Source organism: Odocoileus virginianus, chromosome 26, assembly GCF_023699985.2.
Source record: "Odocoileus virginianus isolate 20LAN1187 ecotype Illinois chromosome 26, Ovbor_1.2, whole genome shotgun sequence".
Lineage (NCBI taxonomy): Eukaryota > Metazoa > Chordata > Mammalia > Artiodactyla > Cervidae > Odocoileus > Odocoileus virginianus.
Genome location: NC_069699.1, coordinates 5,833,515 through 5,846,219, shown reverse-complemented (window position 1 = coordinate 5,846,219; position 12,705 = coordinate 5,833,515). Strand labels below are relative to the sequence as shown.

The following is a 12,705-nucleotide window of genomic DNA, read 5'->3' as shown; positions in this document are numbered from 1 at the left end:
CACGGATCCATGGAACAGAAAAGAAATCCAGAAATAAACCCACACACCTATGGGTCAATTCATCTACAAGAAAGGAAGAATATACCATGGAAAAAAAGAGAGTCTCTTCAATAAATGGTGCTGAAAAAACTGAACAGCCACCTGCAAGAGAAGGAAAGTGGACCCCTGTCCTACACCATACACAAAAATTAACTTAGAATGGATGATAAGCTTCGAATATAAGATTTGAAAAAATACTCCTAGAAAAAAAATAAAACTCCTAGGGAAAAAAAGGCGGTAAGCTCCTTGACACGAGTTATGGAGATGATTTTGGACTTGACACCAAAAGATAAGGCCATAGAAGCAAAAAATACATCAGACCACATCAAACTAAAATGCTTCTGTGCAGCAAAGAAAACCACCAACAAACTACAAATACAATCTATGAATGATTCTGCAAAACATATGTAATAAGTTAATATTCAACAAGAAATCTAATGAACAAATGGGCAGAGGATCTACACGGATATCTTTCCAAAGATGTACATATGGCCAACAAGTACATGAAAATGCCCACAACATCATTAATCATCAGGGAAATATTGATAAAAATCAAGAGGAGATACCACCTGATACCTATCAGAATGGATATTATTAAAGAGACAACAAATAACCAGCAGTGAGAATGTGGGGGAAAGGGAACCCTCATGCACAGTTGGTGGGAATCTAAATTGATGCTGTCACTGTGGAAAACAGTATGGAGTTTCCCAAGAAAATTAAAAGTAGAGCTACCCTATGATCCAAGAATTCCACTTTTAGGTATTTTTCTGAAGAAAACAAAAAAAATAATTTGAAGAGATAGGGGCTCTGATGTTTATTGAAGCATTATGTACAAAAGTCAAGATATGTAAATAGGTTGCCTATTAATAAATGATAAATTGATAAGGAAAATATGATAGATATATACAATGGAATATTCTTCAGCCATTTAAAAAAAGGAAACTTTGAGACTTGCAACAACACGGAAGGATTTTGAGGGCACTACGCCAATTGAAACGTCACACAGTGAAAGACAAAATACCTTGAAAGATAAATGATCTGACTTATATGTGTAATCTTTTTTAAAAAACAAACTCACAGATAACAGATTTATGGTTCCAGAGATGGGGAATGAGAGGGTGGACAAAATGGCCAAAGACAGTCAAAAGGCACAAATTTCCAGTTACAAAATGAATAAACCCTAAGCATGTAACATACAGCATGGTAGCTATAGTTAATAATACTGTTTGGCATACCTGAAAGTGCTAGGAGAGTAGATCTTAAAGATTCTCATCATAAGACAAAAATTCTGTAACTATGTATGGTGACAGATGTTAACTAGACCTATTACTGTGATCATTTTGCAATATATACAAACTTCAAATCATTAACGTTGTACAACTTTAATATGTTATTATGTCAATTATACCTGAATCTTTTTTAAAGTACATTTACCTCCATAAAGAAAAGTTCCTCCTTCAATTAGGCTGCTTAGTGTGAAGGTAGTGGGCACTGAATCCTTTTAATTTCTAGTCGATCTGGGTTTCAATTTTGTTATAGCACTAGTTAGATTCAGTTCGCAATCAGCTTCAATTTTTTGGGGGGGTGCAATCAGGAATGCACCTTCAGGAGAAGTTGGGGTCTGCGCACCGGTAAACTTCAGAGATTTCTTTGAGCTTTACAACCCAGGCGCTAGCTTTCTGAAAGCTGAGCGCACTGTCTCTGTTTCACACTCTGGCTGTCAGCGGGGGAGCTGGCTCTGCTGTGGCACCTTCAGCTGTCCATGCCTTATGGAGACCTTTCTCTCTGCCTCTGTCTGCCATCTGAAAGCCTGTGGCCTCCCTGATTGAAAACCTGGATAGCCACAGAGGGACACTTCTCAGCTCGCCGCCGTGCCCTCCGCCTTACACTAGGGGAAAGCCCCTAGTGCCTCAGGGAGATTTCTGCCGATTCTCCCACGGACCCCGGCCTTCAGCAGGCATCGGCCACCGCAGGAAGGTGCTGCACTCTTCCCTTGGCCCTGGCGCCCAGCGCAGGCCTGCACCCCGGTACTCAGTAAAGACCCAGGGGAGAGAGGCAGGGGCAGCCGTGCTCTGTGGCTGGGGCTCCTCAGGCCTCCAACGGGCACTCCAGCCCACAAGCAGTCAGGAAAAGTTGGCCCATTTCTCCAAGAGCTGTCTATACCAGACTCTTCTTCCTCCTGCTGACCCCTCCACAGATGAAAATGTCTATGTGTCTCCTTTTTTCTGGGAAGGACACGTTACATCCTGAATTTTAACTCATTTAGATTTCTTTGTGACCTCAGCTCTCTAGAGAGTTTTTAGAGAACCACAATCTTATAGCTTCTCAACCTTTTCCCATCATTAGGGTAGAAACAGCAATGTCTAGTTTTTGCAACATTCAACATCCTAACAGTGAAAGTCTTTATTATCTGTTCTGATAGAAGAAAGACTTGGAGCAGATAAATGACTTACCCAAGGTTTAGAACTAAAAAAAAAAGAAAAATTACAATATGAACTTGTATCTCCTGACTCCAGGTCCAGGATTCTTTGTACTGGAGAATAGGAAGTAAAGGCTATTTAACTTGTGGCAGGCAATCGACCTCTCAGCATTTCTAGTCTGTAAAATGAAAGGATTGTACTAAAAAAACTCAAAAAGTCTCTTCCAAATCTAATACTTCAAGATTCAATTCAGTTTGCATTTAAAAAATACCCCACTGTTCCTGAAAACATAACTGCGTGTCTCTAGATGTCTTTCACTTTAGATGTTTAATAAGGATCACGAATTTATCAAGTCCAAAACCAACTCCTTTCTTCATCCCTTGCTAAATTTACACCCCCCATAGTCTTCATCTCAGCAAATGACAATGTGTTACTATTGCTCAGACTCAAATCACTGGCCCATTCTTCATCTGCTTTTCTATGGCACGGCCAGCCCTATGGATGACGGAACCAAACAACGCCTTCTCTGGTTTCCTTTGTTCTTGTCCCTTCTCCCTTCACTCCTACCTCACGTCTAGTCTCCACACAGCAGACAGAACAGTCCTTTTATGAACCAAAAAGTCACACTCCGCCATTCTTAAACGCTGTCAATCATTTCCTCTTCCCTCAAATGGAAAGGCAAACTCCTTGAAACGGCTTATGCAATCCGGTCTCCCTGACTGACCTGGCCTTCCCTCTTGCCAAGCTCATCTTCCTTCACTCCAGGTCGTTTTCCTTGCTGTTCCTCCAACACAGCAAACAGTGCCTTGGGACCTTTGCATCAGTATTCCTTCCTGAAATGGTCTTTCTCCTAGGCATTCACATGACACATCCTCTGCTCAAATGTCACCTTATCAGAGACACCTTCCCTTCCACCAACACAGAGTAAGTTCCGGGATTTCCCTGGTGGTCCAGGGGCTAGGACTCCGAGTTCCCAATGCAGGGGGCCCAGGTGTGATCCCTGGTCAGGGAACTAGATCTCACATGCTACAAATAAGAGTTAGCTTGTCCCAACTAAAAAGCCTGCGTGCCACAACTAAGACACAGCACAGCCAAATAAAAAAAAAATTTTTTTAAAGCAAGTCCTCCCTCCTCTCATCCACTCACCCATCCTCAAAACTTCCTCTTATTCAGCTTTTTCTCCAAAGCCCTTCTTACCACCTTATCTATATGCTTATTATCTGTCCTCCCACCACTAGAATGTAAACTCCATGAGGCCAGAGCCTTTCCTGTTTCATTCACTGTTGTATACCCACTGCATAGAACAGACTGGCACGTACTGAGATACACAAATATTTGTTGGACAGAAAATGTAATGGAAAGACACAATTACAGGGGCAGCACTGAGAACTGGAAAAGCTGCACGCCAGGCAGCAGGCACAGTCTTTAGTTTGGGAAGAAGCCACGGTGCAATGCTTAAAATGCCACACTTTAGAGACAGACTGAGTTCAAATCCTGGCTGTCACTCACCAACTATGTGACCTTGGGCAAGCTGTCTAAACAACTGGGCCTATTAAGTGAGTACGGTGATGTCAATCTCACAGGGATGTTAGAAGGGTTAAGTGAGATAAATGTGAAGTGATCAGCCTAAAAATGAACACAGTGAAAGGGCTCTATGAAAGGGAGTTATTGTTACGATTACTAAAAATTATGTACCCCCTCACCCTAGTGCAGGCCAAAAAGGAGACCAGTTTTGTCCAGAGTAGGAAAATTAATAAGGAGAAACTTGTTGTCATGATCTATTAACAAAGATCTCATTATATAAACTCTCTTAACTACACCATGTGATGGCAAGAGACCAAAACTGTTGGTAAAATAAAATATAGTTTATTCTGCTTCTCAACACCTCTGAGAAGTCCTAACCACAGGCAAATACAGAAAGACCAACATTGGGAGAAATCCAAATGAAATCAATTAAAATGGGAAAATTCTATGGTACAATGCTGTTTTATATTTCCAAAAAGTAAATCTGCCTTACAAGCTAAAGTGGAAAGCAGTTAACAAAAACTTGATGACAACAGGTAATCCATCATATATTTTGATCCATATTAATTAAAGTTCAAAGCTTCTTGACATCTTTTTGTAACAATTTTAGAATATACAACTAAATGAAAACTATGCTGGGAGAGATTGAAGGCAGGAGGAGAAGGGGATAACAGAGGATGAGAAGGTTGGATGACATTACCAACTCAATGGACATGAGTCTGAGCAAGCTCCGGGAATTGGTGATAGACAGGGTAGCCTGGCGTGCTGCAGTCCCTGGGGTTGCAAAGAACTGGACATGACTGAGTGACTGAACTGAATGGATTATTAGGAAAAAACCTTATAAAATAAAATTTTACTTTTAAAAATAATCTCATCCTTCAAGTCTAATGGCTTTATGTTTAAAAGCTGGTCTTATAACAACGTTTTCTTAGGTCAGTCTCCCAAAGCAATAGAAATAAAAACACAAATAAAACAAATGAGACCTAATCAAACTCACAAGCTTTTGCACAGCAAAGAAACCATAAGCAAAATGAAAAGACAACCTATGGAACGAGACAATATCTGCAAATGTTGCAACCAACAAGGGCTTAATCTCCCAAACACACAAACAGCTGACACAGCTCAACAAAATCACAAACAACCCAACTGAAAACCGGGCAGAAGACCTTCACAGACATTTCTCAAAAAAGACATACAGATGGCCAACAGACACATGAAAAGATGCTCAATACTGTTCATTATAAATGCAAACCAAAAATACAACAAGGTATCAACTCACACAGGTGAGAATGACCATTATCAAAAAATCTACAAATAACAAATGCTGGAGAAGGTCTGGAGAAAAGGAAAGCCTCCCACACTGTTGGAGAAAATGTAAGTTGATGCAGCCACAGTGGAAAACAGTATGGATTTCGCCTCAGAAAACTAAAAAGAGAATTACCATATCATCCAAAAATCCCATTTCCTGGGCATATACCTGGATAAAACTGTAATTCAAAAGATACATGACCACTATGTTCACAGCAATAGCCAAGACACAGAAACCCCCTAAATATCCATTTACCGATCAATGGATAAAGAAGGTGTGGTGCATATATACAATGGACTACCACCCAGTCATAGGAAAGAATGAAATGATGCCATTTCAGCAACATGGACAGACCTAGTGATTATCATACTAAGCAACATCAACCAGACAGAGAAAGATAAACACCATATGATATCACTTGCATGTGGAACCTAAAATACGACACAAATGAATCTATCTGGGAAACAGAAACGGAGGCATGGATGTGAGAGAACAGACTTGTGGATGCCACAGGGAGGGGCTGAGGGAGGGCTGGGGTTAGCAGGTGTATGCTTATATACAGAATGGGTAAACAACAAGGTCCTACAGTATAGCACAGGCAACTATATCCAGTCTCCTGGGATCAACCATAATGAAAAGAATATTTAAAAAAAGAAGGTGTGTGTGTGTACAACTGAGTCACACTGGTGTAGAGCAGAGACGGGCACAACATTGTGAATCAACTATACTTCAATTAAAATTTTAAAAAGCCGGTCTTTGTGAGTCACAGAAAGCAGGTGCCAATCCCTGAACACAAGCTGAAACGACAGGGGAAACTTTAAAGGCTACTACAGCCCTGAGTGTGAACCCTCATCCAATCATCTGTCATCACTGACTCCTCTTCATTTCATCTGCGTGAAAGAGAAGAAAAGGCAGAGAAGACTAGGCATGCCTACTCTGTTCAACAGCGTGCAGCCGAGTGCCAAGAACAAAAGACAAATATTCATAAGTGCACAGAACATTAAAATCCAAATAAGAGAGAAAACTCATCTCCCAACAGAAAAAATAGCATCTATTTGGCGGGAACGTATAACAAATACATCATACATTATAGCATAATCCAGTGTTTACATAAGCAGGCTCTGAGACAAGATGCCTGGTTTTGAAATCTGACTGGGTGACTGGAGCAAGTTACTTTACCTCTCTGTGCCTCATTTCCTCACCTCTAAAATGTGGAAACAGTATTTTCCACGTAAGGTTGTTGTGACGGTTACTTAAGACACAGAGTGCTTATAAAAATGTCACACAATAAATGTCAGCTGTCATTTATCATCTAAAGGCAATAGAAACAAGTGCCTTAATTGAATTCTTTTTTCTTTTTTTTTTCTGCACAGCATGTGGATCTTAAGGCTTTCTGGGTGGCTTAGCAGTAAAGAATCCGCCTGCCAATGCCAGAGAAATGGGTTCAATCCCTGTGCTGGGAAGATCCCCTGGAGAAGGAAATGGCAACCCACTCCAGTATTCTTGCCTGGAAAATCCAAAGGATAGAGGGGCATGGTGGGCTACAGCCCATGGGGCCAAAACTAAGCAACTAAACAACTTCTTAGTTCCTCGACCAGAGATCAAACCCACACTTCCTGCACTGGAAACCAAGGAGTCTTAACCACTAGACTGCCAGGGAAGTCCCTGAAGAAAAATTCACGTGCAAAGTCATAAATATCAAATGCTAAAGCTGTATGTTTAGATTCAAGCGTTTAAGGAAGGGTAATGTTAATATCTGGAATACATTTGGGGGATTACAGAAGCAGCCTCCTTATACTCCCTCTGCATTAACCACTCACTCCCCTTTTACCCTGGAGCCTAGGCATCAGGTTACCACTCACTTAAATTCCTCCCACGAATTAAATTCTTAATGCTTAAAGACAAAACCCAAAGCATTTCTAAGTTTAGCAAAGCAGCCAGTAGAACACAAGTACAGTAAGACGCTTTTAGAGTACACAAAACTCTAAAATTTACAACAGTGCGTCAACGTGGACTGCGGGTCAGGATGGAACAGGTGGACGAAAGAGAAGGAAAATGGACAACAGGAGGAATATGAGCCTTCAGAGAGAAAGCTGTGAAACTAACTCCTGAATGTTCTTTCCCCTTGCTAGAATTGTAAGAGCTTTTCTCACAGATTACGTGTAAAAAGTAAGACGCTGCATCATTTACAACACTTAGATTTTTATAAATTCATTTCCTGAAACTCTGCTGGCTCCATTAATTTTCACTTAAAGTAACTCAGAATTTAAACGAAACATGCAGGGACTAAAGGCACTGCTGTTATTTGTGGGTGATGGGGTATTTTTTTCCTGCTATCAACAGGTCACACAGCTGGCAGCTGTTTTTCCAGGGTCAATGAGATACTTATCATCCACTTCTCTCAGTAGCTTAGTTACTAAGACAAGACAGAGCCAGCCAAGATGCCAAAGGGCAGCGTCTCTCTCCAGAAGGCTTACCAGCACTTGGGGAGCACTGGTCACTCTCAATTTACTAGCTAATTTACTAACCTCTGCAGGTAAGCAGCAAATCTAGGTAACACTACCAACAGTTACAAAAACTGTTTCTCAGCACTAAGCGTTTTCCTATCACCCACCCCCACCCTCTCGCAAATATTGTACACCAAAGGTGTGTCCCCAAGCAGAAAATCCAGCTCTGCTCTTCTTTCACACCCTTTGGAGGCTTCTGGAGAAGTCACACCTTCGATTGGCAATTCCCTAAATCCTGTCTATTCAAGCCAATACCGGAGCCTAGTTCTTCGGGTTAGGTCTTAAAAAACGAGCTTAATGGGGACCAGGTGGGATGCCCACTCAGTCTCAAGTTTATTGAATAAAGGTAAAGATTTAAAGGGTATACCACGCACTAATTAGGAATTAAACCCCTGAGTGAGGGTGCCGCACTCAGGAAAAAACGCCACCTTAATGCCCCATTTTTAAAAAGGAGTGAGCAATCTCCAAAATTACAAATTCGAATTTCCACATGCTATAGAAACCTGTCAGAATGATGAATTTCAAAGAAATACCTATTTGTACATAACTGCATAGAAGAGACAGGAAGCACGTAGGCTGCAATATAGTGTTAATGTGACTATACATGCTAGATGATATTCATAATATCCTTTTTTTCCCCCTAACCACACCCTCTCTGAGTGGCTTATCAGGCTCGCGAAACAGCATTACGCTGTCCGGCGGCCGGCCGGGTCTGGGTCCCCGCAGTGACCCGGGCACTCTCGGCAGAACGCCGCCCCCGGGCAGCGGGCGGGCGTCCCGCCTGCCCCAGGGTTCCCCCTCCCGCGGGCCCGCCCAGCCCTGCCCTGCCCGGCAGCCCCGCAGGCCGCGGCCCGGCCTTTCGGCGACCCCGGCGCCGCCCGCCCAGACCAGCGGACGGCCGCGCGGAGACACAGCTCGGGCGGGGAAGGGCCTGGTGGCCGGGCAGCGAGGGCCCCAACTCACCATGGCCGAAGAGCCGCGAGCGGCGCCCACAGCCGAGAGTCACAAGGCGCCGGCAACGCCCGTTGTCCTGGTGACGACAGCTGGGCGCCCCGCCCCGTCCCCTAGGTGGGCTCGGAGGCGGCCATTGGCTGGCGGTGAGCTCGTGACGACGAGGGGCGGGGCGTCTGGACCGCCCCTCCGTGCCCCCACGCCTCGGTCTTGGGCGGGGGCCTGATTGCCTTTGCTCCTTTGCCTATGGTACCTCAACATCTTAATCACCTTGATATCCCTCCTCTTACAGATTAACCAGCCTCAGACTGCTGGGAAAGACTTTTATTAATTTATCCTATTTAAGTAACACATTAACACAGGTAACACATTATTACTGGAGACACTTTAAACAATAACGAATTAAGAAGAATAAAACCACGCCAAATCCCAACACCTGAGGTAACCACTAATTTTTCCAGTCTATCTGCTTCCAAGCTTATCTGCATTCCAACAAAATGTATATTATTATAATACGCTGTATTCTTGGAAACGGAAGCAAGCCCCATGCACTTTTATAATCTATACTTTTTTCAATTAAAAATTATCATTGCATGCTAATTCATGTCATAACATTTGTGGTACATTAATTTACTAAATCATTCTGCAACTTGTTGGATGCTTTTAATATGGTTGAAGGGAACTTTACTAGCCCATTAAGTCTATGACGAGACATACATTACAGCTGGTTTGACATCTCCCCTTGAATGTCTAATAGACATCCTACGCTTAATACAATCCCAGTAAGACTTTTGATCCAAGTTTCTTACTTTCCCTAAACAAATGGACAACTATAGTCATCAACAATCAAAACCCAAAAGCCCTGTGAAGGAGAAGACAGTCTGTTGAGATGGGAAGTAGGTAACTAGTTGTTTACAGCTGGGAGAGGAGGGGTGGAAGCCAGAGGTGATAGCTGAAGGGTACCAGATTTCTTTTTGTACCATTATATCTACTACTGTGGGCAAGAATCACTTAGAAGAAATGGAGTGGCCATCATAGCGAAAGAATCCAAAAAGCAGTACTTGGATGCATTCTCAAAAACAACAGAATGATTTGTTTATTTCCAAGGCAAACCATTCATTATCACAGTAATCCAAGTCTTTACCCCAACTAGTAATGCTGAAGAAGCTGAAGTTGAACAGTTCTACGCAGACCTACAAGACCTCCTAGAACTAACACCAAAAAAGATGTCCTTTTCTTTATAGGGGACTGGAATGCAAAAGTAGGAAGTCAAGAAATACCTGGAGTAACAGGCAATATGGCTTTGGAGTATAGAATGAAGCAAGGCAAAGGCTAATAGGGTTTTGCCAAGAGAATGCACAGGTCATAGCAAACACCCTCTTCCAACAACACAAGAGAAGACTCTACACATGGACATCACCAGATGGTCAATACAGAAATCAGATTTATTATATTCTTTGCAACCAAAGATGGAGAAGCTCTATACAGTCAGCAAAAACAAGACTGGGAGTTGACTGTGGCTCAGAACATGAACTCCTTATTGTCAAATTCAGACTGAAATTGAAGAAAGCAGGGAAAACCATTAGATCATTCAGGTATGACCTAAATCAAATCCCTTATGACTATACAGTGGAACTGAGAAATAGATTCAAGGGATTAGATCTGATAGACAGAGTGCTTGAAGAACTATGGATGGAGGTTTGTAACATTGTACAGGAGGCAGGGATCAAGACCATCCCCAAGAAAAATAAATGCAAAAAGGCAAAATAGTTGTCTAAGGAGGCCTTACAAATAGCTGTGAAAGGAAGAAAAGCAACAAGCAAAGGAGAAAAGGAAAGATATATTTATTTGAATTCAGAGTTTCAAAGAATATCAAGGAGAGATAAGAAAGCCTTCCTCAGTGATCAATGCAAAGAAATAGAGGAAAACAATAGAATGGGAAAGACTAGAGATCTCTTCAAGAAAATTAGAGATACCAAGGGAACATTTCATACAAAGATGGGCACAGTAAAGGACAGAAATGATATGGACCTAACAGAAGCAGACGATATTAAGAACAGGTGGCAAGAATACATAAAAGAACAATACAAAAAGATCTTCATGACCCAGATAATCATGATGGTGTGATCTCTCACCTAGAGCCAGACATCCTGGAATGCGAAGTCAAGTGGGCCTTAGCAAGCCTCACTATGAACAAAGCTAGTGAAGGTGATGGAATTCCAATTTAACTATTTCAAATCCTAAAAGATGATGCTGTGAAAGTGCTGCACTCAATATGCCAGCAAATTTGGAAAACTCAGCAGTGGCCACAGGACTGGAAAAGGTCAGTGTTCATTCCAATCACAAAGAAAGGCAATGCCAAAGAATGCTCAAACTACCACACAACTGCACTCATCTCACACACTAGTAAAGTAATGCTCAAAATTCTCCAAGCCAGGTTTCATCAGTGCGTGAACCGTGAACTTGCAGATGTTCAAGCTGGATTTAGAAAAGGCAGAGGAACCAGCGATCAAGTTACCAACATCTGTTGGATCATTGAAAAAGTGAGAGAGCTCCAGAAAAAATATCTACTTCTGTTTTATTGACTATGCCAAAGCCTTTGACTATGTGGATCACAACAAACTGTGGAAAATTCTTAAAGAGACAGAATACCAGACCACCTGTCCTGCCTCTTGAGAAATCTGTATGCAGGTCAGGAAGCAACAGTTAGAACTGGACATGAAACAACAGACTGGTACCAAAAGGAAAAAGAGTACATCAAGGCTGTATATTGTCACCCTGCTTATTTAACTTATATGCAGAGTACATAAAAAAAAAAAAAAAAAAAACGCTGGGCTGGATGAAGCACAAGCTGGAATCAAGATTGCAGGGAGAAATACCAGTAACCTCAGATGTGCAGACAACACCACCCTTATGGCAGAAAACGGAGAAGAACTAAAGAGCCTCTTGATGAAAGTGAAAGACGAGAGTGAAAAAGTTGACTTAAAACTCAACATTCATAAAACTAAGATCATGGCATCCGGTCCCATCACTTCATGGCAAATAGATGTGGAAACAGTGGAAATAGTTACAGACTTCATTTTTGGGGCTCCAGAATCACTGCAGATGGTGATTGCAGCCATGAAATTAAAAGACGCTTGCTCCCTGGAAGAAACACTATGACCAACCTAGACAGCATATTAAAAAGTAGGGATGTTACTATGCTGACAGAGGTCCATCTAGTCAAAACTATGGTTTTTCCAGTAGTTATGTATGGGTGTGAGAGTTGGACTATCAAGAAAGCTGAGTGCCAAAGAACTGATGCTCTTGGAGGTCCAAGAGAGATGCTTTTCATTTTCATGAAAAGACCCTGATGCTGGAAAAGACTGAGGACAAGAGGAGAAAGGGGTGACAGAGGATGAGATGATGGGACGGCATCACTGACTCAGTGGCCATGAGTTTGAGCAAACTCAGGGAGACAGTGAAGGACAGGGAAGCCTGGTGCACTACAGTTCATGGGCTCTCAAAGAGTTGGATGTGATTAGCTACTGAACAAATCGACAACTTAAAATTGGACATATTTAAGGTGTACAGTCTTATGATTTGATATGTGTATACATTGTGAAATAATGACCACAATTCAGTTCATTAACATATCCATTACCTCATGTAATTACCACTATTTTCCCTTTCTTCCTTATTTTTTTTCTTCCTCTCTTTCTTTCTCGTGGTGAGAACTCTTTAAGATCTACCTTCTAAGAAAATGTCAATACACAATACAATACTGTTAGCTATATTCACATTGTTACACATTAGGTATCCAGAACTTATTCATCTTGTGTAACTGAAATTTTGTGCCCTTTGTCCAGCATCTCCCCACTTCCCTCTAGCTGCAGTCTCTGATAACCACCGCTGCACTCTCTGATTCTGTGTGTGTGACTGTTTCAGAACACACTTCTCAGGGAGATCATGCAGT

General features: G+C 41.9%; 1 protein-coding gene across 5 annotated transcripts in view; it reads right to left on the bottom strand.

The window, feature by feature from the left end:
• FBXL2 (F-box and leucine rich repeat protein 2) overlaps nucleotides 1–8,847 on the bottom strand; it is a 95,886-nt gene extending 87,039 nt beyond the window's left edge. For all 5 annotated transcript variants that reach the window (XR_011483586.1, XR_011483585.1, XM_070455319.1 and 2 more), the window contains exon 1: nucleotides 8,763–8,847. Coding sequence is in view for 3 of the 5 variants with exons in the window: in XM_070455319.1 (XP_070311420.1) it covers nucleotides 8,763–8,765 (3 nt within the window). In the remaining 2 variants the exon portion in view is untranslated. The remainder of the gene's footprint in view (nucleotides 1–8,762) is intronic.
• Between the last annotated feature and the right edge of the window lie 3,858 nt (nucleotides 8,848–12,705).